The sequence below is a fragment of the Protopterus annectens genome, chromosome 4.part0, assembly GCF_019279795.1.
Source record: "Protopterus annectens isolate FY-2018-M chromosome 4.part0, PAN1.0, whole genome shotgun sequence".
NCBI lineage: Eukaryota > Metazoa > Chordata > Ceratodontiformes > Protopteridae > Protopterus > Protopterus annectens.
This window is the reverse complement of record NC_056733.1, coordinates 46,695,394-46,721,440: the sequence shown is the minus strand read 5'-3', so window position 1 is coordinate 46,721,440 and position 26,047 is coordinate 46,695,394. Positions and strand designations below refer to the sequence as shown.

The window sequence follows — 26,047 nt, the reverse complement described above, 5'->3', positions numbered from 1 at the left end:
CACAAATTTCAAAGATTCCTGATATTACAGGAATTTTGCTGTAAAGCATTTGGTACTGCACTTGAGCTCAAAACCAGTTTGCCTTACATTAAGAGGATTCTTTTGCACTCTGGAAGGAGCAGAGCTGAATTCAACCCATCCAAGTTGGAAACTGCTTGTGTGAACCTTATTGTGTTTTTATCTGATTGGCCTAGTGATATAGAAGCCTCACATTTGCATATCATGCAAACATGGTTCTCTGTGCCTTTTATATAACCAAACCTCTCCAGTTGAAAATCTTCTATAGAAAATGTTAAGGATAGTCTTCCACTGTTCAAACCTGCTGAAGATCTGCCAGTTTGTACAGAGAGCAATACCACTGCAGGTCATCTAATCAGAGCTGCTGAATGTTTGGTGCCTTTTGCCAGAGGTCTGGAGAGAGTCTGCTGAAATCCAAAGCATCTACTGCTAAAATTGAAAAAAAAAGCACTTTTTGAGTTTTCTTTGCACTTTGCTTGACAGTAGGTTATCATTTTGCTGCCTCATTTTGCAAATTTTTACTGTATTTTTCTGCACTTTAAAAAGCTGTTCTGTTGCTTTAAGTAGCTAGTACATAGCATAGACTAGAGTCAGATCTGCTGAATCTAGACCGCATTGTTGCACTTGAACACTGTTCCAGCCATCTTACATTAGGAGGGCCCTGCCTGCACCCTTGTGGCAGAAGTGTGTAGTGTGAGCCTCATCCAAGTTGGAGATTACTGATGGAAAGTTCATTGTGTGCTTTTCCATTGGTAGTTTAGCTTTAAAAGTGTTTAATTATGCCTGTACATAAGCCTCACATTTGCGTGGGTTGGCACTTTTTTAACCAAAGGTGCTCAACGTTTGGTGACTTTTGCCAGAGGTCTGGAGAGATTCTGCTGGAATCCAAAGCATCCACTGCTAAAATTTAATAAATAGATCCCTTGTGAGTTTCCTTTGCAATTTGCTGACTGTATTTTAACATTTTGTTGCCTCATTTTGTTGATTTTTTACTGTATTTTTCTGCACTTTAAAAAAAAAAAAAGCTGTTCTGTTGCTTTAAATAGTTAGTACATAGCATAGACTAGATTTAGATCTGCTGAAGCTAGACTGTATTGTTAGACTTGAGTACTATTCTAGCTGTCTTGCATTAGGCGGACCCTGTCTGCACCCTTGTGGCAGAAGTGTGTCGTGCGAGCCTCATCTGAGTTGTAGATTACTGGAGGATAGCCCATTGTGTGCTTTTCCATTGGTAGTTTAGCTTAAAAGTGTTTAATTTCACCTGCATTTAATCCTCGCATTTACGTATAGCTGCACATCACACAACAGTGTTCAGCAGTGCCCTGTATAGATGCAATTGCTTTGAAAGACAATTTTCTCCTAGACATCTGTTACTGAACCCTACCAAGTTTCCTGCTGCATTGCAGGAAACTCAGTTGCGCATTGAGAAGTGTTGCCATAATTTTCACCCTAGCCTTTAATAGAATAAGCCCCTTCGTTAGAGCATATGTGGTCAAACTGGCCCACTCCTCAGTAGTTATGGTAAAAACCTGCTGTAATGGATGGTCAGTTTCCGGCCAGCCTGGATGACATGGGCATCCTGAGACATTGTAGTAATTGCCTCATGTATATTGACAACCATTTACTCGTTAAACAAGCAAATACAGTACGTGACATATGTAATTACACTACGAGTTTGGAATGAATTCTCTCACATAACAACAAACCAGGCATCAGACAGATCGTCAGCACACGCATATCACCTCTCACACAAAACAAGGTCACAACACATAAACCCACATGTGGAGGTACTCATTAGAAACCTACCAACAGATCACAGACCTCCCAAGTGCAGACCACTTGCACACACTTCAAAGCAAATAGAATCCACTGCACACAACACACACCCAAGTATCTCAGCAAATACGCCTGTAAGGTAAATCACCTCAAAATCAAATGTCCTGGTCATAGGAGACTTCATAGTGAGACACTCAGATGTACTCACCAGCTTGGACAAGGAGAGGGTCATGGTCAGCTGCCTGTCAGGTGTCAGGATACATCAATCAAATCATGCATGCACTCAAGTCAATTGTTATGACTCTGTCATAGTACTTTCTTGGGTGAATGACTTGAGACGTACCTCTCTGGATTATATGAAGAGACATGACTGAACTCTCAGATTATGTAGCCTAGGCAGGTATGTCCTTTGCCCTAAGCAGCATTCTACTTTCACCCAGGATGATGCCACAATATAGACAAAAATGATTGACTTCAACAATTGGCTTAGATTCTGGTGTCAATCCAGGGGATCCAGCATCTGTCAGCCTGGGAAAACATGGTTGACAGATCATGCTGCATTGCCAGAGATGGTCTTCACTTGTTCCTCTAGACTTTCAATACTTGCAAAGGCACTTGCCTCCCCCCTAGTGCCTTTTTTAGGCTATATCAAAACAACAGCATCATGAAGTGAATACTAATTAGTTCAGTAATCTTTCCATTTTGCAACATATGATGATCTATTAACACAAGTAATATATATATATAATAGATAGAGAATATAAGTTAAAGTCTAATGCAATCCTATGTCTATTAGGTCCCTATATAAATTTAACAATATGTGTATTCAATTTCTGATAATTATTTTTTTGTAGGTGAGCATTATTGATTGTATTGGCATAAATATCTTGGGAATATTATTTAAATAATAATAATAAGTCTCCATAGTAAAAAAAAACATATTATTCCAGGTTGAAAAAGATTTTTGTATATTAAGAAGACAGTTATTATAATTATGTATAATATAGATGATATCTTTAGTTAATATTGCATCTAGTTGGATCTTTTGGGTTTTAAAAATTGGCAAAAAAAAAAGTATATTGCCCAGATGGAGGTTATTAGCTCATTTTGGGCCAAAAAAAAAAACCTTATATATATTAATGAGTATGTACTTTTAGAAAGAATTTTATATATCTCTGGTATAATATTATCATTACCTGGGTGTTTGTTTGATTTAGTTGTTTATTTTATTAAACAACCTCTGTATGTAAAATACTTTTATCAATAGTTTGCTCTTTATTATGCTTTGTATTATTTTTTGTTCTATTTTATCTTTAGGTTCCATGTTTATTCAACCTTTTTGTTTTATTTTAAGTCTATGTAAAGTATTTGGGGCTTATTGAGTAAGACAAAACTTATTAAGTTATTTTAACTTATGAGTTAAAAAAATTCTTTTTTTTTCTCATTTAGTTTGTTTATTCTTTCAATGACTTTTTGTCCATTATTTTCTTTTTTATTATTATGCTTATAAGAGTCTAATTTGAATATCTATTTTTGACGTTAAAAAAATCCACTTGAGACAAACTCAAGGTTATGCGGCTTAATGCTAGGAGCCTAAACAGGAAACTATACCCCCTGGAAGCACTCCTGCTAACATCTGTGCAGTCACTGAGCCATTGTTCAAGGCCACAGAGAACACACTGTCCGTGCAATGCTACAATGCCTTCCACCCGTTCAGACCCCAAAAGAAGTGTGAAAGTACCAAAGGTGGAGGGGTATCCATCTTCATTAAATCCAAATACACCTCTAGACTGGTTAAACAGTGTGATTCTCTTGAGCTACTCCAGGTCCAAGTAACTATAGGTAAACCACCCTACCACATCATTGCTAGCTACAGGTTGCCCACCATGAAACAAGAGAAGCACACTGCTTATCTGGACTTAGTCAATCACTGTACAGTCAAACACTTTGGTCATGGGCGATTTCAACTGTACTTCTGTTGATTGGGTGACATACACAAGCACAAACATGCTCGCCTTGAGGTTCCTGGAACAGCTAGTTTGCACCCCCGCAAGGGTCTCTCATGTCCTAAACTTAGTACTCACCAACATGGGGGGGGGTCACTGCACTGCCCTCTGTGTGTCGCCCTCCCTGGTAAGGTCAGACCATAAATATGTCTCATTTGAAGTAATGATCAGACTTACACCCCCACAGGAGCACAAAAAAAAAACTGAAATTTTTCTCCAAAACCAAATACAGCCTATTTGGTGATGGTATAAAAAATGTCACCACCCCCACCCCCACCTCGCTAACACAGCCAGCAATGACTCCTATGCAAAGGAGTGCACAGATAGATGCCCTGTATAACCACCTAAACAACTATATATATACTTGGCTGTACCTGACTGAATCAAAAGCATTTCCTCCCGAAAAAAACAGGCCACCTTGGTGGACCTCAAGTATAAACAGGCTATGTAACAAAAGGAAGAAACTGATGTCTAAGAGCAAAAGTGAACTTACTCAGCAGAAAAAGAAGAATACCTTGAATAGTTTGAATAAACAAATCAGATAATCTTGTAAAGTAATCTAAAGCTAGTTACAAAGTTAATTAGCATCCCTAGCAAAGGATAATCATGAGGCTTTCTTTAGCTATGTCTGAAATCTGAAAGGGAATGCCTAACTGTGTGCTGAACTTATAGTGGATGGTACCTCTCGCACTGAACCTGAGGAAATTCCCAACCTTCTAGCTGACAGATGAGGTGCAAACTTCACCCCCCTGTCCCCACCAGCCATAACCCAAAGCATACCTGATTCCAGTCCCTTGCCTAGTATCTGCAAAGAGCAGGTCATATCCATGGTGTCCAAGGTGAAAAACACACCTCTGTGGGACCAGATAACATCCCAGGCTGCTTACTAAATAATCGTAAAATAAGACTTAGAGGAACCACTTGGCACACTGTTTAACCTCAGCGTGAGCTCTGGCTTTGTTCCAGCAGAGTGGAGAACAGCAACAGTAATCTCCTTGCACAAAGGGGTCCATTAATCCACCGTTGGAGCTATAGACCCATAAGGCTAACCAGCCTTATCTGCAAGGCCATGGAAAGAATCATCATGGTCCTTATCAACAAGGGCATAGGCGACCGTCCAACTCTTGATCCAAACCAGTTTGGCTTCATTAATGGTAGATCATGCTTATTGAACCTGATTGACTATTCTGAGAATGTCACCAAAGCCCTGAATTAAGGCAGAACAGTACATACTGCCTGTCTCGACTTAGCCAAGTCTTTTGACACAATCCCTCACTCAGGTGTCATTAAGAATCTCTCCCAGCTGGGGATTAACCCTTACATCACTAGATGGGTAGCCCACTATCTCACCAACAGAATGCATACTGTCAAAGTTGGGGATTATACCTCTACCAGTAGACCAGTTACCAGTGGCATGCCACAAGGATCTGTGCTGGCCCATCTACTGTTTAGAATCTATTTCTTGGAAGTCCAGGTGAAAGTAGATGTCCTGTGTCTTACCATGTTTGCTGATTACAAACTGCTGCAGTCATTGAGTCCCCACTGATTACAGAAGGAGCTAACACAGACGAATGATTGGTGCCGTGCCACAGACTAAAAACTAAACACAAAAAAGTGCATTATCATCCCCTTTGGCTAAGTGGAGGTCCCTGCAAATTATAATATTGACAGCATCCCCTAAGCTCAAACCATGTGGTGCAAGATTTGTGAACACAGGTTGATAGCAATCTAAACTTCGATCAGCATCTGTCGACAGTAGTAAGAAAAGCCTTCTGCGTTGCACATCTCATAAGTAAGGGCATCGCATCCAAGACTAAGGATGTTATAACTCCTCTTTCCTTGACCCTCATCAGGTCACTAATAGAGTACAATGCTCACTTTTGCATGTACCGCACCAGGCACGTGCAGCAGCAGGAGAGACCACAGAGGTTTCTCACCAAGAATATTCAAGGTCTCCAAAACATGACCTACATGGCAAGACTGAAAGCCCTGTCACTGTACTCTGTATCCTACAGGCTGCCGAGAGGTGACTTGTACCATGCCTACAGAGCAGTCTCTGACCCTGCCCTAATAGAAATTATGCCCATCTGCAAATCAAACAGGACAAGAGTCACTCCAGGGATCTCAATCTAGCCTGTGACATTAACAGAACATGCTGGAGAAACAGCTATATCTCCCGGAGATTGCTGCTCCTGTGGAATAAATTCCCAGTTCATGTGAAGCAGAGCTCCTCAATGACCCTATTCAAGCACAATCTAGACAACTGGATGGGAGATGGTAAATTCACCCAGGGGTGGCACTTGTGTCTCTCTTGGACAGGGGCATTCGGTGCTGATCATAGAAATGTTCTGCAAATGACTACTATCTAACTAAGGTCAATTGGGGAACACTGGTATAACATGGCTAGGCTTTTAAAGCCTCTAGGGCCATTAGCCTTGTGATGTTATGAACCTATAAGCAAATGGACTGGTATTCTACACCGAGTCATCACAAAAGGCCCATAACGTGTATACTGCAAACCTGGCTATGAGAAAGCAGCCAAGATCTTTGTTAGTGAAGATGAAATCCTACCAGCAGAAAGAGTTGATTCTGACAAAACTGTGTTGGAAGGACAACGTACTTAATGTTGAAGACACAAGAGTGTTTGTGGAAAATGATTACTCACTGTACACCAGGCAGAAGATACTGTTGAGAAGCAGGTGTGAGATTCAAGCTGCTGTATCCAACTATCTTAAGAATATTTTTTTCTGGAAGGTAGAAGTCATTTTTGATGCAAACCATGCTAAGGAGGAAATACAAAAGTTTGTCCAACAGAAAGTGAGCTGTCAAGCAGGGATTGTACTGCATATTCTTATGTTACTTAAAACTCAGAGACAGACTATGCCAGTCTTCCAAAGAAATTGTTTGAGACACAGAAAAAAAATCATATGCATGGCATTGATAAGAAGACCCAGGAATATGCTTGAAATGAACCAGAAATTGGAATTGGGAGATGGACGTCAACAGAAAGAAAACCAGCAACTCGGAAGTTAATGAATAAATGTGAAATTGCAAAGCATCAGTCACATTTGTAAAGTATGGCGGAACACGAAAACCTGGAAATATTGGACGTTTTTTTTTTTTTTTTTTACTTAAACTTGTACGGGACTTCAAAGCACAAAGCCGTACTTTGTCGTTAATGTTTGGAACAACATTAAGGAGAGAGGAAGAGGAAAGAAAGAGGAAATTGTAAGGAAAACTTTTTTGTTGTTAATAGTATTTTTTTAAAACATGACATATACTTCAATGTTACAGTAAAGCTTTCTCAGCTACTTGTGTGTGTAGTATGGATATTAAGGAAGCATGTGCCCTTTTTTCCTTCTTTCTTTCTTCAGTTTTAAGAAATTTAGCCACTCCAGTAAGAAACTAGAAGAAATCCTGGACAAAAGAGCAATGTTGCAAGTAAATCCGATGCACTTTTTCTTACGTTTGCATAGGGGAATGACTTGATTAAAGTAATTGGCTTGATCTATCAACAGGTTGTGGAAGCAAGTAAGTAAAAGAACATTGAATGTAATGAAGTTTTCCTTTAGTCAGTAAATGTTCTCAGTGCAACATAGGAAGCCAGTTTTCTGGTGGATTTAACTGAAAGATAGAATAAGACATAAGTCTGAGATGAGAAGGGACATTATGACTAATTCCTTGGTTCAGCATCAAAAGGAAAATGGTAGTGATCTTTTTATTTTTTAACGTTTAGAGTTCTGGATTTACTTTCTAAGAATATTAGGGGTGAGGATCTAAACAATAAATTGGAACTTGAAGCATATGAATGGATCCTGCATTTACAGGCTGATCAAACAGGTATTAACAAAATGGTTACTTTGAAGCCAGCTCTCAAATGCAAACATATGTGCTTGAGATAAATTTGTGTTAATTGTTTTATTAATTGTGATGGTTTATTGGCTAGATGACATCCTGTCATTATGTATTTTAGTATTTAAACCATGATTTTAAAATGATTTTAAATGTGTTATGTACTGATGAAGGATTTTATCCGAAACTCTACACTGTTTTTATTAATGATACTCAATGTTGTGGAATTTTTATTTTTCTTGTAGTTTAATTTTACAGGTCTCTGCTTCACCACATTCCTCTACTTCTTTTGGTTGCTTTTTATAAGCCTAGTCATGCAACCCAAATGTATCCCAGTAGTTATTGTGCATTAGAGGCTATTAAATGTGTCTCATGAGTTATTGTGCCTTAGGGGCTATTCTAGGGAGTATATGTACAGTAATTAGGGTATGATTTAATGCCTGCCACTTTGCATCATAGACATAGCTGTCAGACTGGTTGTAAATTTCCAATTTCCCATCCACTGGTCTAGGTTATGCTTGACTAAGATTAGGGAAGGGCTCTGCTTCACATGGATGGGAAGCCTATTTCAGAGAATGGCGATTCTCTGAGATATTTGCCTGTCCCTCCAACATATTCTGTTTATGTCACAAGCAAAGTTTAAATCCTTAGATGTAATAGCTGTAGTGCTGTTCGTTTTGTGGATATGCAAAAGGTCTGTCAGAGTGGGATCCAAGGATGTCTTGCATGCCAGGTAAAAAATTGCCCCTCAGCAGTCTGTAGGAAGTAGAATATAAAGATGGGGGTTTGAGGTGATCTGCATAGGATATTGTGCTTACTCCTTGTATTCTTTTTGTGAGGGACCTCTGTGAATATTCCAGGTGTTGTATTTACTTGGTCAGGAACATACAGAAGGGGACATTGTACTCTGTGATGCATGCGATGGTGATTGAGGACAGTGGTATGATGACTTACCTTTGTCTAGATGTCATGCCCTTACTTATAAGTTGAGTAGCCAAGAATGATTTTTCTAACAACCTTAAACACACGTTAGATGAAACCCAGATTACTATCTATAAGTCCCCAAATCCCTAACTACTGTGTCTACTTTTAAGGATGTTTTATCAGTTAGGTAGTTTGCTTGGTGTTTCCTTTCTTTCTTGCATGTTTTTTTTTGTAGTTTTTTTTTTAAGTGAATGTTTTCTGGAGAGTCCTGTTTCTTGTATCATTGTTTTTTTTTTTTGCCATTTTGTGAAGGGTATAAATTTCTCTTTTAAGTTATGCATTTTTATATTTGTCATCATTACTTGTGACGTCTTTTATTTGCTACTGCAATCTTGTGTAACATACTTTAGATCAGGTGTGTTAGTATTTGGTTGCTTTGAAGGGCTGGTGAGCTTACCTAATTACTGTAATTGTTTGTTTTTCCTAATTTTTCATGTATTTTGTGTAATTAGGAAGTTTTAGTGGTTGGTTTACTTTTACTGCTTTAGGACAGTCCCAGCTGCTGTGTTGCTGCTGTACACTTTAGCAGCTCTTATTGGCACTTTGCTACTTTAGGTTTAGGCACTAAGTTACTGGAAGCATTAATGTAATTAATTGCAGCATTAGCTGGTAGTTGCATGTACAACATAATACATTTTGATGGTACCCACTTAAAGATACACCTGGATAAAGTTACCTACATTTTTATGTATTTACTTTTTTGTACTGTGTGTCTGTGTGAGTGCATGTGTGATGCCCATGCCCTGGCCCAGCAATCAAGGACCCTCAATCCTCACCACTAACACCAGTGAGGGGCGTCTCATATAGGAGAAAAGGATAACAAATACACACAGTAAAGTGCAATTTCCCTTAAGAGCACACAGAGATCACAGCCAGTCCGGGGCTGGTGGCTCCCTTGCTCTCCATGTCCCCAATAAGACTCCCCATTGGCACAGCTATAGGGTCCAGATCTCCGCCTAGTGGGCAAGCTAAAACCTCCAGCACCCTCTGTTTCCAACCAGTGCTTCGTGTCCCTGCCCAAGTACCTGACACACACACACACACGCACACGCACACACTTTGAGAAGTGTTTACACAACCACACAGACACTCCTGGGGAAGGCTGGCACAGGTTCTCCAGCTGTGCTCCTTTTTCCCAGACTATATGGTAGTATCAGTTACCACCACCCACTATTATTTATCAGCTACTTAAAGGCCCTTAAAAGGGTGTCCAATTATTACTGTGCGATATTATTATCCAATTGGTAAGTGTGACTAATCGGTCTAAGGCTTATTTGAGTGACTTGGTACAGGATCACTATATACATCTAATGTACTCTAGAGCTTAAATTATTTCTACACACAACAGCCACAGTTAAAAGGATTTAAAAATATTTAATAAATAATTAAAAACACAAGACAATACTTTCTACTACATGGTGCTAGTCAAGAGTTCAGAGATCACAGAGAAATACTTAAAATAATTCAGTAGTACAGTTCTGACATCACAGAAAAACACAGCCTAATATTTCTAGTTTCTAGCTATTTCTAAGAGAAAACACAAGTCTAAGATAAACTTACATATAGAGCAAGACAGTGCTGAGTTGGATGGTCAAGATAAAAATGCTTAATGCTCTCTGATTCTCCCTGTTTTTAAAAACACATTCGTGCTTCCCATTACATCATTCTTCACACTTCCCTGGGTCCTCAGGTTAACACAAACAAAATTTACATCACCTCTGGGCATAAACCAGAGCAGTAAACGACATTTATGCATGCAAATTCTGCCCATTACTCTGGCCTTAAACCAATAGCAAGAATTCCTTCATCTAGACTGGCCATGTTTACATCAAAGGGTCACAGCATGCTTTACTTGGTTAGTAGAGTGCACTGTTACATTATTTTCCAGTTCCACAGGTAACACTATTTTTACCATTTTAGACAACAAGCCTGTGGTTGACATTAATATTTACAGATGACAGAATTATCTCCAAAATTCTATCTAGCTAGACTGGCAGCCTTCACAGCATGTATGTATGTATATGTATAAATGTATATTTATATACAAAAAGCTGCACCTTGTTCTGTAATACTGAAGTAGAACGAGTAGAAATGTGTGTGGTGCAGTCGGTTAACTTGTTTAGCTGTTAATCAAAAGGTTGATAGTTCAAACTCACCCAGGGTCGATACTTCTGTCTTGCAGTTGGCACACAGGGTTAAGGCTATGAGCTGTAGCTTCTGTTGTATAGGGTTTGATTTACGCAGCTCTCATTTGCCTGCTGTGTGACCTTGAACAAGTAACTTAACCATACAATGCTTGGGGACAACTCACATTTTAAGCTAGTCTACTTAATGGCCTCCTCCACAGCAAAGCTAGTAACTACCTATGAACTGTGAACCAATATGAATACGTTTGATCTTGTAATTGTAGTTACCCCTGCACAGCCACAGCTAGTGTGGTTTCTGTTTGTTCGCTGTCATGATTTCCTATGTGTGGTACTTTTACTTTTTCCCTAGTTATGTGACCATAGAGTTAGTGTAGTAAAACAAAGTGGAAGAAGAGGTGCAGTCTGGCCTGCCCCATTTCCCTTGAGTAACATTCACTATTTGATATTTGGCATTCAGTTAAAAGGTGTTTCAGGGAACTGAGCTTTCAGCCATTTGAATTCAGTCATTTTGGAATCTAAATCAAATATTCAGTCAGCCAATTGTCGTGCAATTATGCATATGTATATAGGTATGTATATATTTGCATGTGTATACTGTAATTATGCACACTTATGTTTGAATAAATACACAGAGCAAACATATTGAATTTGAAGTAATTTTGCTGCATCTTAATGATTCTGCTTATACATTCCTCCTGTTCCTTCAATGTATGCAGGCACACTTTGTGGAAGCGGATTCAGCGAGCGGTCACCCCTCTTCTGGCTCTGATCATTTCCATCATTGACCGTGACAGAAATTTGGACTTGCTGATTAATCCCCAGTCCAAAACATTTGTGAAGAAACTCTGGCTGGATATTTTCAGTAATGTAAACCTTCTGGATATTCCACACATCTGGAGTCAAAACAGGTATGTTACTTAATATGATGGTTTTCCTAGTCATCTTCACTCCAGTTAGTGTACAGAAACTATACAGATTGCTTATGTAAATATATATTTCCTTTATAAAACAAAGAAAAATATGATAGTTTAATTACAATTATATGCAATACTGTGTATCTATGTTTTTGTCTGTGTTTGTGTGCATGTGTGTGTATATACTGTTGTATACCTTTGCTAGATATACATTGGCATAAATTTAGATTTTACCAGCCTCGAGGCAGCCCCATCCCCCATGATGCAGCAAAGGCACCATCAGAAGCTGCTGGCCTGATGATCCTCCTTTACCTCCTCCTGTATGTTGGCTAGTGTTTTTTCACTTTTTTTGCTTAAAGTTAATTTTAAACTTATATTTTATTAGTTTTAGACTAGTTTTGACTAGTTCTAGTCCTTTTCTGACTAATTTTCTCTCCCGTCTTTAGTCCCTCCTTCTCCATCCCTCCCAGTGTGTGTGTGTGTGTGGTGTGTGTGTGTGTGTGTGTGTGTGTGTGTGTGTGTGTGTGTGTGTGTGTGAGAGAATTGTGTTTTAATGTTAATAATAATAATTCTTGACAGGTGTTGTGTGTGTGTGTTTTTCAAGTGTTGTGTCCTAAGGAAGGTTTTACACCATGTTGTCAGAAGATGTCAGAAGATGTCTGAAGATGACTCTGCCTATATGCCTATACTGTTCTGACTGCTGCCTGCCTTCTCTCTGCGAGTATACCTGGAGGCGTTTGGATCTCGCCCTCCACCTCCTGGGCATCTTCGCCTTCACCCCTTACAGCTCTGTAGAGCCAGTCCCTAGGAGGCCTCAAAATTTATTTTCCGCCTTGGACAAGCAATTCCTCATTCCTCACTCCCTTGCTGATGCCATGCTGGTGGCGGCTGCCACTAAAGGAAAAAAAAGATCCTTCCTTCCTCCTTCCCTCCCCCATCCAAGGACTCTAGGACTATGGATAGGTATGGTAAGCGGATGTTCTCTTCAGCGCCTTTGCTGCTGTTAAAAACTGAACTACCTGTCACGGATATCCTTAAGGAGCTAGGTGTAGTAGTACATCCCACAGCTGCAGGGCTCAAGAAAAAAAAATTGCACAAGCTAAAGGAACCCTAATTTATTGCTTCTCCCCTCCATGATATGATATATGGCATGGATGGAGTAGGGGGGGCCAGGTACAGGTGGCTCTCTCTTGGACTAAGCCTGGATGCTGCTCTGTAATTTTGCAGATCCCTTTAAGGCGCCCCTCTCCCTTTGATGGTTCAGCTTTGTTTGGCCCTCAAGGAAGGGAAACGTTGACCAGGTGGTGAGCAGGCTAACTCTTTCTTCTGTCAGGGGGGGTTTTTCCACCCTTCTAGACCTACCCCCAAAGGACAGAAGGCAAATGGTGTCCAAGAATCCTTCCCGAGTCCCCACGATTCATCACGTGGTCAGCGAGTTAGAATCAGGAAGCAGAGAGCCTCTCTCTGCAAGCCCTTTCAGCATCCTGAGATGCTGTTGCGACTGTCCATCCTTGGAGGCAGTCGACTACTATCACTGTAGAGGACAACTGGATGTGCATAGATCTTCAGGATGCGACTATCACATAAAAATTCCCAGACGCCTCCAGGAGATTTCCCTCGCTTTCGCTGGTCCAGTCATTGTTCACCAAATGTATGGCAGTGGTCACGGCCTCACCTGGTCGCCAAAGGATTCCAGGTGTTCCAGATCTCCTGACTCTGGCTCTTTCAGCCACTTCTTCAAGCCAGGGGATTACACAAAAAATCTTTGTTCTCAATTGGGCATCGATCAACTCCGAAAAATAATCCTTTAATGGTTCTAAAGGTGTTAGGCCTCATGCTGGCGCATTACCCTTCTTCCCCTGGCTGCTTTCTATATGCGCGCCTCTTCTTCAATGGATGTTGTTCACTCAGTGGTACTTACAATGCGCGTCACCAAATACTAATGACACAGATTTTACCAAATGCAGACACTTTGTACCCCCATCCCCGTGAGATGCCTCCTGATCGGGGTGGGGGGGCATTATCAGGGCAGATGGTTCATGGGACATGGCAACCTTTTCGATACCACCTGCACATAAATCCTAGAGATGAGCAGTGCTTTTAACGTTGCAAGCCTCCCCTCTTTTTCTTTCTTTTAGACAATTGCAGTCCACACAGACACAATATGTCTGTAGTCTATATATCAACAAACAGGAGGGAACTACGTCCCCCTCGTTGTGTCGAAGCGCCAGGCGCTCAGCATTTGCTTGTCTCCCTCCTCTCATCGGTTTCTGGTAGGTACGCTTATGTATCCCTGGACAACATTTTATTTTACAGATTGAGCAGAGCAGAGCTATCATGCCTCCTCACGGTCTCAAACAATCTATAGTGGAAGAGATTTTTTTTCTGGAATGGGGGTGCATACATGTTGGAATCTTTTGCTACCAAAACAGCCTTTATTGGCCTCGACAAATTTTGGTTTCCGCTTTCATCGCCACCTTTTTTGGTGCAGCAGTAAGCATCCCCCAGCCAGATCTTCTCTTCTGATCTGACAAACCGGGCAGTGGTCTATCCCTTCCTTCAACCTCACCACATGGTTGTTGCACTTCCTTCCTTCCTTCCCAGGCTTCCTATCTGATCTCTAACTGTTAGAGAGACATCATAGTAGTCCTTAAAACCAGGACTCTACCAGGAGGATTTATACTAGCAAATGGAAACGTTTATTGGGCCATTGCCAAAGATATTGATCCCTTCACTGCTCCAGTTCTTGCAGGCAGCGGAGACACAGTCAAAGTTCAGTTGGCTGCTATCTCACTTTCATGTCGGGCCGGGCAGATCAGTCAGGAGTCCTCCTCCTCAATGGACCCTAAATTTTAGTGCTGCATCATGCTCTATCTGTTCATCCCATTTGGTCTACTTCTACAGCCTTTCAAAGCTACTTTTCCTTTAGACACTATTTGTGCAAGCACTTGGGGGGGCCCTCATACACACTGAGCCACCCAGGATAGAGGTGCTAGGAGTCCCATCATCATAAAAATGAAGTTAGATTGGAGATTGACAACAACAGTTAGAGAAGTTATGCTTACCATAACGTTCCATGGTACTTACCGCCTTGCATCATGGGATGTGGGGCTGCTCGATATGCTCAGCTGGTAAAGAAGGCGAGAAGACACACACGTTCATGAACGTATGGTATTTTATTGTCTCTTCCAAAAGGCTTTTTTGAACCATTTGGAACCCTTTTTTTATGGTACTGTGGGGTTTAAGTATGGTCACCCATTTGCTAATATTACTCAGTTGAGACATGCATTAAACTCTTGCACAAGTGCAAAGTGGATGAGTTCAAACTTGTGTATTTCTATTCTTCAGTGAACAGCTCTCTGTTAATTGTTCCCCATAGGAAGTTACAGTTGCTGTGGTTTCTTGTTGTGTGCAGCCAGTGTTTCGAGTTTTGGGACTTTTCTTTGTAGTTTTACAGCCAGAGAGGGACTGTGGTGGGCAAAGCCCTGTAACTTGGGGCTGCAAGAGAACTTCCCCTGCAAAAAAGATGCTGTCTATTCTTTGTTTTATCCATCTGAAGTTTTGACTAGTTTGTTTCATGGAGTAGCTTTCTTTTAATGAAATATAGAGGAACCCAGTTTGCCATCATATATTATGCAGGTATATTTTCCTTTCTAAATAGAGTATTCCTGCTAAAGGAAAAAGAAAGCTTCATGGTATTTTGAGTCTAGGTAAATGTACAGGTAATGCATCTTCCAGTTGTCAGTCTTTTTCCACTTATTACCACTGCTTCTGTAAAGAATTGTCTGCTTTCTTTTCCTCCTGGATACCCAACCATCTCTAGTCTCTCTATTTCATTGTTTCTTTACCTTTTAACTGCAAGATTTACTTTGAATTGTTTCTGTATTGTGTATGTAGTGGCAAAAGGAAATATGTTGTGCATCTAACCTGTGCATGTTCTAGCTTCCAATCCTTTTCCACTTATTACAATTGTTTCTTGGAAGAATGTCTCTCTACTTCTCTAGCTGAACACCTCACAGTCTCAAGTCTGCCTGTTTCATTGTCTGTTTACCTTTTAACCACAAGGTCCACTTTGAACTGTTTTTATATTGTGTGCCCTGACATAAGGAGATAAGTTGTCCATTTAGGTACATTTGATTTTGAAACTTTCTTCTACCTGGAACTTCACATCACTTTATAGCTGTTCCATGTCCTTTTGAAGGCTTCATGGTTTTACTTCCCCTTTCAAGCAGTCTTTTCCACGGGTCTGTAACTGACTCTGTGGGAAACAATTCTCCAGTCCAGGTTAAAGTAAGTATCCAGTAACTGCATTTAGTGTCCCTTTCTCTTTTCTGTCCTTGTGCCTTAGTTTTATTCCTTTCACTTTTCCTAAGTAGCTGCTTGCATAATCTTGCCTCTCTCTGTCTTGTTTACTGCTAGTGCTTAATGAATGAAAGTACACCAGTTTGAAGCATGTTTTTTTTTATACTTTTCCTTCATCCCTATGATGACCTTTATGGCCTTTTTGGATCTCAGAATCACACAGCATTGCTGCTGTGGTGTGATTGAAGTGAGATGAAGTGCGAGTATAACTTTATTTTTGGATTCTGTACCTCACAAAATACCGCCTACCACTTTACTGACTTTTTTTTGCTACATTATTTTTACTTGTGGCTGATGGTCCAGGACTTGTGTTTTATTCACTTGTAGGTCCTTTTCAGTGACCATGTTTTCTGTTTTAGAACACTTAACGTTTATAAGACCTTCAGATTATATATAAAATGCAAAAATCTATACTTGCCTATAGGGAACCGTATGCCACACACTCACTGCATTGGCTTTCATGTCATTTTAAGGCTTTTTCCCCATATAGACTGTAACTTTGATTTGTGTTCTATCTGAAGCTGTTTTTTTAACCATTCCTTCGAAGATAACAGAGATGAAATGTGCCATAGTGAGGGCTGTAGAGCTGACCCTTGGCATACTTTACTGTTAACATCCGTTATCGCAATCTGCCCCAAAGAATTCAGAAAGAAGCCCGCTCTCCTCCACCTCTCTATCTCTTTCTATATATATATATATATATATATATATATGTATGTGTGTGTGTGTGTGTGTGTGTGTGTGTGTGTGTGTGTATGTATGTATGTATATATATATATATATATATATATATATATATATATAGATATAGATATATATATATATATATATATATATATATATATATATATATATATATATATATATATATATAGATATAGATATAGATGTATATATAGATCTAGATGTATATATAGATAGATATAGATACCTGTATAGATTAATAGGTGATTAGGCTAACGACCCTATGGGGATTTTTTTAAGTCTAGCCATGCTTCCAAAGTATATTTAACAACTTTTGAGACCCTATGGTTATTTTAAGGGGTTTATCTAGGTTTGGGCATGGGTGGTCCAGCATTTACAGGCTGCCTCTGTCTATTAGAGACGTAGGTGCCAGAGGACGAGTAAACTTCTGATTCCCCATCCATCGTTCCATGTTACTCTTGAATTGCATTATGGAAGAACTCTGCTTCACATGGATAGGAATCATGTTCCAGTGAAAGGATAGTTTCTAAAATAAATAGCTGTCCGTCCAACTTGTCCTATTTATGTTGCAGATGAGGTTTAGGTCCCTTGATTGGGTAATTCTGACGTTATTAGTTTTGTTGATGTGCAACAGGTCCATCAGAGTGGGATCAGAGGATGCTTTGTAGGCCAGGCATAGCTTGCACTGTGTAGGAGACAGAGTACAGGGTTAGGCCTTTGAGGATGTCCATTTAGGATATGTTTACACACGGTATTCTTTTTGTGAGTAATGTCTCTGGATGCTTCTGTTGTTGCATATGCTTGGTTAGGTATGTACAAAAGAGGTGATTGTACTCAGTGATTGGTCTGATGAGGGCTAAGTACAGTGGAACAGTTGACATCCTCGGACCTAGATGTCATACCCTTGCTTATGAATTGCGCAACATAGAATGATTTTCTTACTACCATAAATACAGAATGGTCAAAGGGCAGATTACTGTCTCTATGTATTCCCAAATCAAAGACCACTGGTTCTGCTCTTAGGATTGTGTTGTCATTGTGGTAGCTTCCAGGGGTAGCTGTCTTCCCAAAGGATACTATTATGGATTTTTTGGCTTTGAGTTTTAGACCATGGTTCTAGCACCGGTTATTAGTCTGTCTCAGACCTTCTTGGATGGTATTTGTGTCTTTGGGGGATTCTGTGACTAGACCTAGTTTGCAATCATCTGCAAACTTTGTTAGCCAAAGGCACTTAATGTTGGCTTTGACTTAAGAGAAGTAGATTCCAAAAAGGAGGAGCCCAGGTATTGATCCTTGAGAGACTGAACTAGGGACTGGCCACTTTGTGGAGAGAGGATCTAAGAAGTTAGGACAGCAGAGTCTATCAGTGAGCCAGCTGTCTCTTCAGAGGGTGGCATATGAGTTTATACCTAATTTTGTGAGTTTGTCTATAGTGCCTGAGAGGGATATTTTGTTGAATGCTTTGATGAGATCATGGTAGACATTATGCGCCTTTTTGCCCTCATCCATTACTTTGATTACCTCAAAGCAATTCACCTGGTTTACAAAACCAAACTGAGATGAATCCATTGTCTGAAGATTTCCTTTGTCATTTTTTTATATAATTTTCATGAGAATAGTCAGACATGTGAGTCTGTACTTACCTGGGTCTATAGATGGCCTTCCCTTGTGCACAGGAATGACAGTTGCAGACCTGCATTTGCTTGACATTAAGCCTGCTTAGAAGCCATGGTTAAGTAGTGATTCCAGTGGCCCTACTAGGACATATTTCATGCTGTTAAGGAGGCATCCTGGGATATTATTGGTGTCCATCGATGCAAATAACTCTTTAAGAACCCATTTTTAAAGAAACTTCCTGGCCATTTCACAAATTTGTGAATACAGAAATCCCCAACATAACTCATTTAGAACATGAACGAATCTTTAAATTGCCTGCCCCCACCCTTTTAAAAAAGTATATGGAATGCTGACCAAGCCTGGAAGAGTTTAGACATTAACAGCTTCTTGAATAGTGCCCAACACTGCAGTAATAAGAGGTGTGTCCAAGAAAGCATTGTCTTCCTGTTATAATATAGGCACTGACTACCTTCCCACCTATGATAAAGAAAAGCCTGTTGGGAAATAAATACTGGGTCTACATTGGAGCAACAGATATAGATATAGAAACCACCTTTCCTCCCAGAACCAGTAAAGATCGCAGCTTAAATGTGTTGAACCTAACCCATTTAGCTAACAGGGGTTCAGGTCTTCTTTGTTACCTATGAAGCAATACCTCCGCCTTTATAACTGTGTGCATGTTTTTCACCATTACTTGCATGGATATCTGTCTAACTTCTCTACATGCCATATTCTTTCACTTCTGACAGTGCACTGTGTTCACTTAACAAGATAGCTTATTGTATTTTCTCTGATTTGCCAAAAGCATTCTGTACTGATAAATTGTCTTACCTTTTAGTTTTTGGGCTATCCGCTATGTTCTCCAGTCAGTATAAAGTGGCCACTTATTCAAGTGATCCTTCCACAATAGCTGTTGCGCAGATAGCATAAAGACTCATGAGCTCTTTATAACTATTATTTAAGGATAGTACGTTTGTCACTAAAAGTTGACCAAATAGACATGGCAGAAATTTGAAGTTAAGAAGGAAGGCAGAGACTGAAATGAATGAATGATACATTGGGAGACACCACAGGCTTCTTCTAGCTACAGCTAAGAATGCTATACAAGTTCATCCAGAATCTCTGTCCTCTTGAAGACCATATTTATTTGTACTTGGAAGTGTACAAATGAAAATTTAAAATATTGTAACTTTTAAATGTTTGTATAAATTGTGGTTGAAAATTGTTCATATTTAGGTTATTTAAGCGTTCATAAGATTTTTTTGCAGTTTGTGTAAGATTAATATAATGTAGCACCTATCTGTAGCTTATATAAACACAAGTTAAGGACTGAAGCCAGAGAGAAAAGGACTGTAACAGAGGTCAGCTGTATAGCAAGTAACATTTGCAGTCTTATTATAGAATGTTAATAATTCGTATTAGCCTGTAAAAGGAAGAATTATGTATTTGTGTACAATAGGAACATTAAGCCTCTCTGAATTACTGCAAGAAACATATTTGAAGGACATTGGGCTTCTTAAAGCTACTGAACCCTGGATATACATTTTTTTTTCTTAAGTATAATTTTTTCATTATATCCATCAGGAGGCTGAAGTGGTGTTGCTACACTGTACTATTTGCAAAGAAATATGTTTTTGGCCTGCTGGGAATACAAACAGATATAAAGGTAGATTTGTATTAGGAAAAGAGATGGCATGCATGATTGTAAATGTGTGCGTCCCAACATGGTTTGCTCAACAAACTGTAGCTAGAAATAGCACAGGAGGGGATGGTTTTCTGGGCATGAGACTAGGTCACATTTATCTGCTGGCACAGTCACACTGGTCCTAGAACTCGCTGGGTTCTTGTGCTAGGACATTTTATTCATATATGCGCTAATGGGAATGTCAGACATGCATGAGACATTAAGGCTTCCTACAAACACTTATACTCATTTGACATACAGGTATATATCATATTCAGAAAAGGCAGGACTGTGATATGCATGGAGCATGTATATTTTATTGATAGATTACATAACATATCCTCTTTTTTTTAAAGACCAGTTTCCATTGCTCATGACAGGGAATGTCATCAAGGAAAGGATTGACATAAATTTGAGAGTTAACCTGCATTTTTGTCAAAAGAAATATTTTAAAAACAGATGGTTTGTTTGGTTATGGGTGGCGGCAGTGAGCTTTCCATGCAACAGAGGAGTCAGATAATAAAAGTGTGGGATGGATATGCAGAAGCTATTTTTTATGAGAAATTATGAGAAAATATAGTCCGTTCTAAAGTAGCCAGGCTACATGCATAGCTACTTAAGACACAGGAAGGAATAATTCATAAGAAAGAAGGAGTTGAACTCAAAGTGCTTGAGTTAAAGGGTAATATAGATAAAATGTTAGGTTACAAGGTAGACCAAGCTAAAAATAAATTCTTATATGGTTAGATTTTAATAGCACTTTAAGGGCAAAAGCATTTAGCGGAAAGGTGTGCACAAGTAGAAATATCAGTATGCAAAGTTATAGATCTAAGTACTGACCCTGTGGAGCCCTTCCTGAGAGTCTTGCTGTGAGATCAACTACTGCCATTTGTATTAGTATTAATATTGCACAGTATAATTGGATACCCTTTGTATGGGCCTTAGAGTAGCTGGCTGGGGGAGTGTCTGGTGGCAGTGATAACTGCCTTAAGTTTGGGGATAAGGAGGCACAGTGGGTAAATCTGTGCCAGCCTTTCCCAGGTGTGTATGTGTGCGTGAAAATTAAATCTCACACTGTGGGACACAAAGCACTGGTTTGACAGAGAACATGCTGGAGGATTTGGCTTGGACACTCAGCTGAGGACTTAACCCTATAGCTGTGCTAGTGGGAAGCCTTACTGAGGTCCTGAAGGAAGACAAATATAAAGAAATCCAGACCCCGGGCTGACTGTGTTCCCTGTGTGCTCTTAAGGAGAATTGGACTTGGTGCAGAGAGCTGCATCTGAAAATAATGAGAGTATCTGTTTCTAAGTGAGCAGTCTCCCACCAGTGTCAGTGGTGAGGATCGAGGCCCCTTGATTACTGGCCCAGAGAGGGGACATCACAGTGAGACATTTAAAGTCAAATAGTCTACCAAAACCAAATTTGAGTTAAGTTTGGCCTGCCAGGCCAAGGACAACCACAAAGCATTCTTTAGCTATGTCCACAACCTCAAAGGCAATGCACTATTGTGTGCAGAGCTGATTGTAAATGCAGCCACCTATACTGAGCCAGAAGACATAGAAAACCTGCTGGCTGATAAATTCAGCTCCAACTTTACTCCTGTTTCCCCCCTCAACCTTCTGTCTGCTATTATCATCAAATATAACTCCCCCTACTATTACTAGGGAACAGGTCCTCAGTGCAAGACTAAGAACACTGCATCAATGGGCCCAGACAGTATCCCAGGATGCCTTCTAAGTAGCATGAAAAATGACCTATCAGGGCCTCTGGAATTACTATTTAACTGTAGCTTCCAAACAGGTTTCATACCTTACATATGGAGAAAGGCAACAGCCAACCCTCTGAACAAAGGTGGGCCAACTACAGACCCATAAGTCTCACTAGTCTTGTATGTAAAGTCATGGAAACAATTATGGAGAAGATCTACAGAGATATAGTAACATCCAGACACTCGACCCAGTCCACTTTGGTTTCATCAAGGGCAGATCATGCCTACTCAACCTGGTGGACTTCGAGAAGGTCACCAAAGCAATGGATGAGTGCAGAATTGTTCACACTGCCTACCTTGACCTGGCCAAGGCATTTGACACAATACCCCACTTCGGCATTGTTGTTGGGTACAAACCCGTATGTCACCCAATGGATAGCCAACTGGCTCACAGACAGGACCCAGGAAGTTAGAATTGGGGATCCACCTCTGCAAAGAGGCCAGTCACAAGAGGAGGCCCTCAGGGATCAGTCCTTGGACCACTCCTTTTTGGCATTAACTTCTCAGAAGCCAAGGCCAATATCAGTGGTCTCTGGCTGACTAAATTTGCAGATGATTCCAAATTAGGAACTGTCATTGAATCTCACTCAGACACAAATGTTCTCCTGGAGGAGCTGATACAGGCAAGCAACTAGTGTCAGAGCCATGGACTAAAACTAAATGCCAAGAAATGCATAAATCCCTGGTAACTATCATATTGGCAACACACCCCTTAGAAATGACCTAGTAGTCAGGGACTTAAAGGCACACATAGATAGTGATCTAGACTTTGACAATCATGTGTCTACAGTGGTGAGGAGTGGTGAGGAAATCATTCTATGTTATAAAACTTATAAATAAAGGTATGGCATCTAAGTCCAAGGAAGTCATTGTTCCACTCTGTTCGGCATTCATCACACCTGTCATTGATTACAGTGCCTGGTTTGGTATGAACCTAACCAGGCATATTCAGCAATTGGAATGTCCACAGATGTTCCTCACTAAAAGAATACAGGGCATAAGCAAAATGTCCTGTGCAGACCGCTTTAAGGCCCTATCCCCTGTATGATGTCTCCTACAGGCTTTTGAGGGGAGATCTATGCCTGGTATGATGGGCATTGTCATACCCCACTCTGATGAACCTCCTGCATATCCACAAAACAAACTGCACCAGAATTACCCATTCTAAATACTTACTTTGCTTGTGATATAGATAGGTACTGCTGGAGAGATGTGTATGTATCCCAGAGACTACCAAGTCTGTGTAACAGGCTCCTCATCTATGTGAAGCAGAGTTCTTCCCTAACCCAATTCAAGTGCAGCTTGAACAATTGGATGGGAAACTGGAAATTCCTGTTTTGGTAGCTATGTCTCTAATGGACACAGGTGACTTGTGAATGGTTCATTTCCCAAACCTCTGCTTACACTTATCAAGGGTATCAGAACTTGTCAGAGATTTGGGATGCATGGTTAGGCTTAAAAAGGCCCTTGTGGTCATTAACCTAGTAAACACCTATGAATTTGAAAGAAAGGTAGAATGCCAGGACTGTGCATTTACTAGTAATAGTGGATTCTCTCAGCAGATGAACTGTTTGAATGAGCCTGCATGTACATGTATGTAACACTTGTATTCAGCTTACATTTAGAAGATTATCAGGTATCTTAAGATAATTGCTGCTGTTAAGCTGTGTTATTGTTTCCATTATTTTTCATAGCCTCTTCCAACCTTCTCACTTTGCAATATTGTTACATCATAAAGTTTGAGTCACCTTACTTATTTTCAAAGATGTTTTACTCTGTCTTAGAAAGGTTACTTAGTCATAGCAAAAGAGTGCAGCTAACCTGTAAATGTGCATAGTTGTCCTGCATATCCAACATCCTACAAAATCTGAGTTACCGTGATTATGTTTCTGGTTATTAAATGTTTTACTCTGTCTTGGTATGACTATATAGCAGTAGTAATAACGTGTACATAATCTGCTAAAGTATGTTGTTATCCTAGGTAGACATGTATTATTATTATTAAGGCCAAGTTCCATTAAAAAAAACAGTATAAACTATTTTAAACACTTTTATAGCCATAGCATATGAGCACTGCACAACTCATCTGCTTCAATACAATTGGACTATCTAATACAATTGGATAAACTGCTTTTTAGACTACTTACCTGCTGCCTACGTTAAAGTAGGCAGATTACCATGTACCATATACATGGATACTGAATTATGTACAACATGTTTTAAAGCAGTATTTTTAAACTACTAATGTATTGACTACATACTGTACTGTACTACACAAAGTGACTGCTTTTGCTGTTATTACTGGCAACTTTTGTAAAGTGTACACAAAATTACTGCTTTTGTTACACCTTGTACACAACAAATTTTACTCCTGTTCCTATCATATTGCTACTAACTACCCTGTGATTGCCTCCACCATATCTCTCCTACACACAGTCAATTTCTGCACACCTTCTTTTTTTTCTTTTTCTCTTACCCCTACCTTTCTCTCACCATATTGTCTCAACCCTGAAGCTCACAGCTGCTCTTCCTCTCTCTCAACAGTGTTGTTTTACCATTCCCTCTCATCCTGCTCTCCTAACAATATATTTTCTATCCTGTCCCTAATATAGTATACTTTGAAATTTATCACAGTAGCCTCTAACCATACTCAGCTCCCCACTCTCCTCTTTTTCCATTCAGGTGCTAAACCTGTTTGGTTTGTAAAGTACAGGACACACCCACACAATACCCAAGGCTCCTAGCAACTCTACAATTGCAGCTATCTTCGTGGCTTAAGCTCCCTCTAACTATGTTGAACTTACAGCTGTGTTGTACCTGTTTCTTTTGTGTTCCGCATAGTCTACTACTGAACATTACTGAGCCCAGATAATTTATTTCCTCAACACCCTCTGCTTTCACTTCATGCCACTTTTCTGTAATTCTCTTTGATTGGTGTCTTAATTAAATACTAGTGTTCATAATAATTAGGTTTGCTCCTTTGATTTATAACTAACTGTAGTAAAAGTGTAAACTAAGAGGCTTACTGATTGCTCCTGTGGCCTCCCAAAGAGACACAACTAGGGTCCAATCCTACCAATGCCAGGGTCTGACCCACTCCGTTCACCCTTACTACATTCTGGCTGTCTCTGCTCCCCTACCCTACCCCCCTTTCCCACCCACCCTGACTACTCCTACCTTTATATGTTAGACTCCACCCACACTCCCAAAACACCAATCACGTAACACCTCACTTAATTACTTTAATACACCCACACTGTCAAAGCACTAATCACAGAACACCACACATACTTAACTTTCTTCCATCCTGCTTCCAGAATACTTTACCTAATAAGTACTACATCCCCTGCAAAATTTCAGCCTCCTTTCCAACTGTTATATTCCACCTTGCACTAAACATCATCATCATTACATACTTATCTTATCTCAAACTTACCCTCACGATCATAGGAGGTTACTAGGCTAATGGCCCTAGGACCCTTACAAGCCTAGCCAGGAGTTTATCCTCAAAAAGAAATCTCAGTCAGAACCTGTTGCCCCTGTCAATGAGGGACACAGGTGGAACCCCTGGGATGAATTTGTGGTTTCCCATCCACTCATCAAGATTTGCGCTTGAAGAGGGTCAGTGAGGTTCTCTGTTTGAAGTGTATGGGAAGTCTATTCCAGAGACGGGGCAGCCTCTGGGAGAGAAAACTGTCTTTCCAGCAGGTTTTGTTAATGTCACATATTAGGTTCAGGCCTTTTCAGTGGGTAGTGTGTGAGGATTTAGACTTAGGAAATGGAGCATCTGTAATAGGGCAGGGTCCGTGATTGCCTTTTAGGCGAGACACAGATCACCTCTGAGCAATCTGTATGATACCGAGAAGAGTTTTAGTGATTTGAGCATGTCTGCATAGGACAGGTGTTGGAGGCTATAGATTCTCTTTGTGAGGTATTTCAGTGGCCTTTCCATTTGGTGCAGATGTTTGGAGAGGTACATACCAAATGGGGCGTTATACTCAATTATTGGTCTAATGAGATAGGGGTATAGAGAGGTAATAATCTCCTTTTTTTCTGGATGCAATCCCATTACTTATGAGATGAACCAAGTAAAAGGCTTTTCTGACAACTGCCGCTACATGATGGTCGAATGTGAGATTCTTATTAACCTAAGTGCCCAGGTCTCTCACAACAGGTTGTGTGCTTTGAGGGTTGCCATTGATGTTTCTTGT

At 40.1% G+C, this 26,047-nt stretch overlaps 1 protein-coding gene across 1 annotated transcript in view; it reads left to right on the top strand.

Annotated features, from left to right (window-relative positions):
- RNF213 (ring finger protein 213) overlaps window positions 1-26,047 on the top strand; it is a gene marked incomplete in the record, with an annotated part of 2,890,576 nt that overhangs the window by 1,818,572 nt on the left and 1,045,957 nt on the right. The window contains 1 exon segment of the mRNA XM_044069632.1: window positions 11,500-11,691. Coding sequence (XP_043925567.1) covers window positions 11,500-11,691 — 192 coding nt within the window.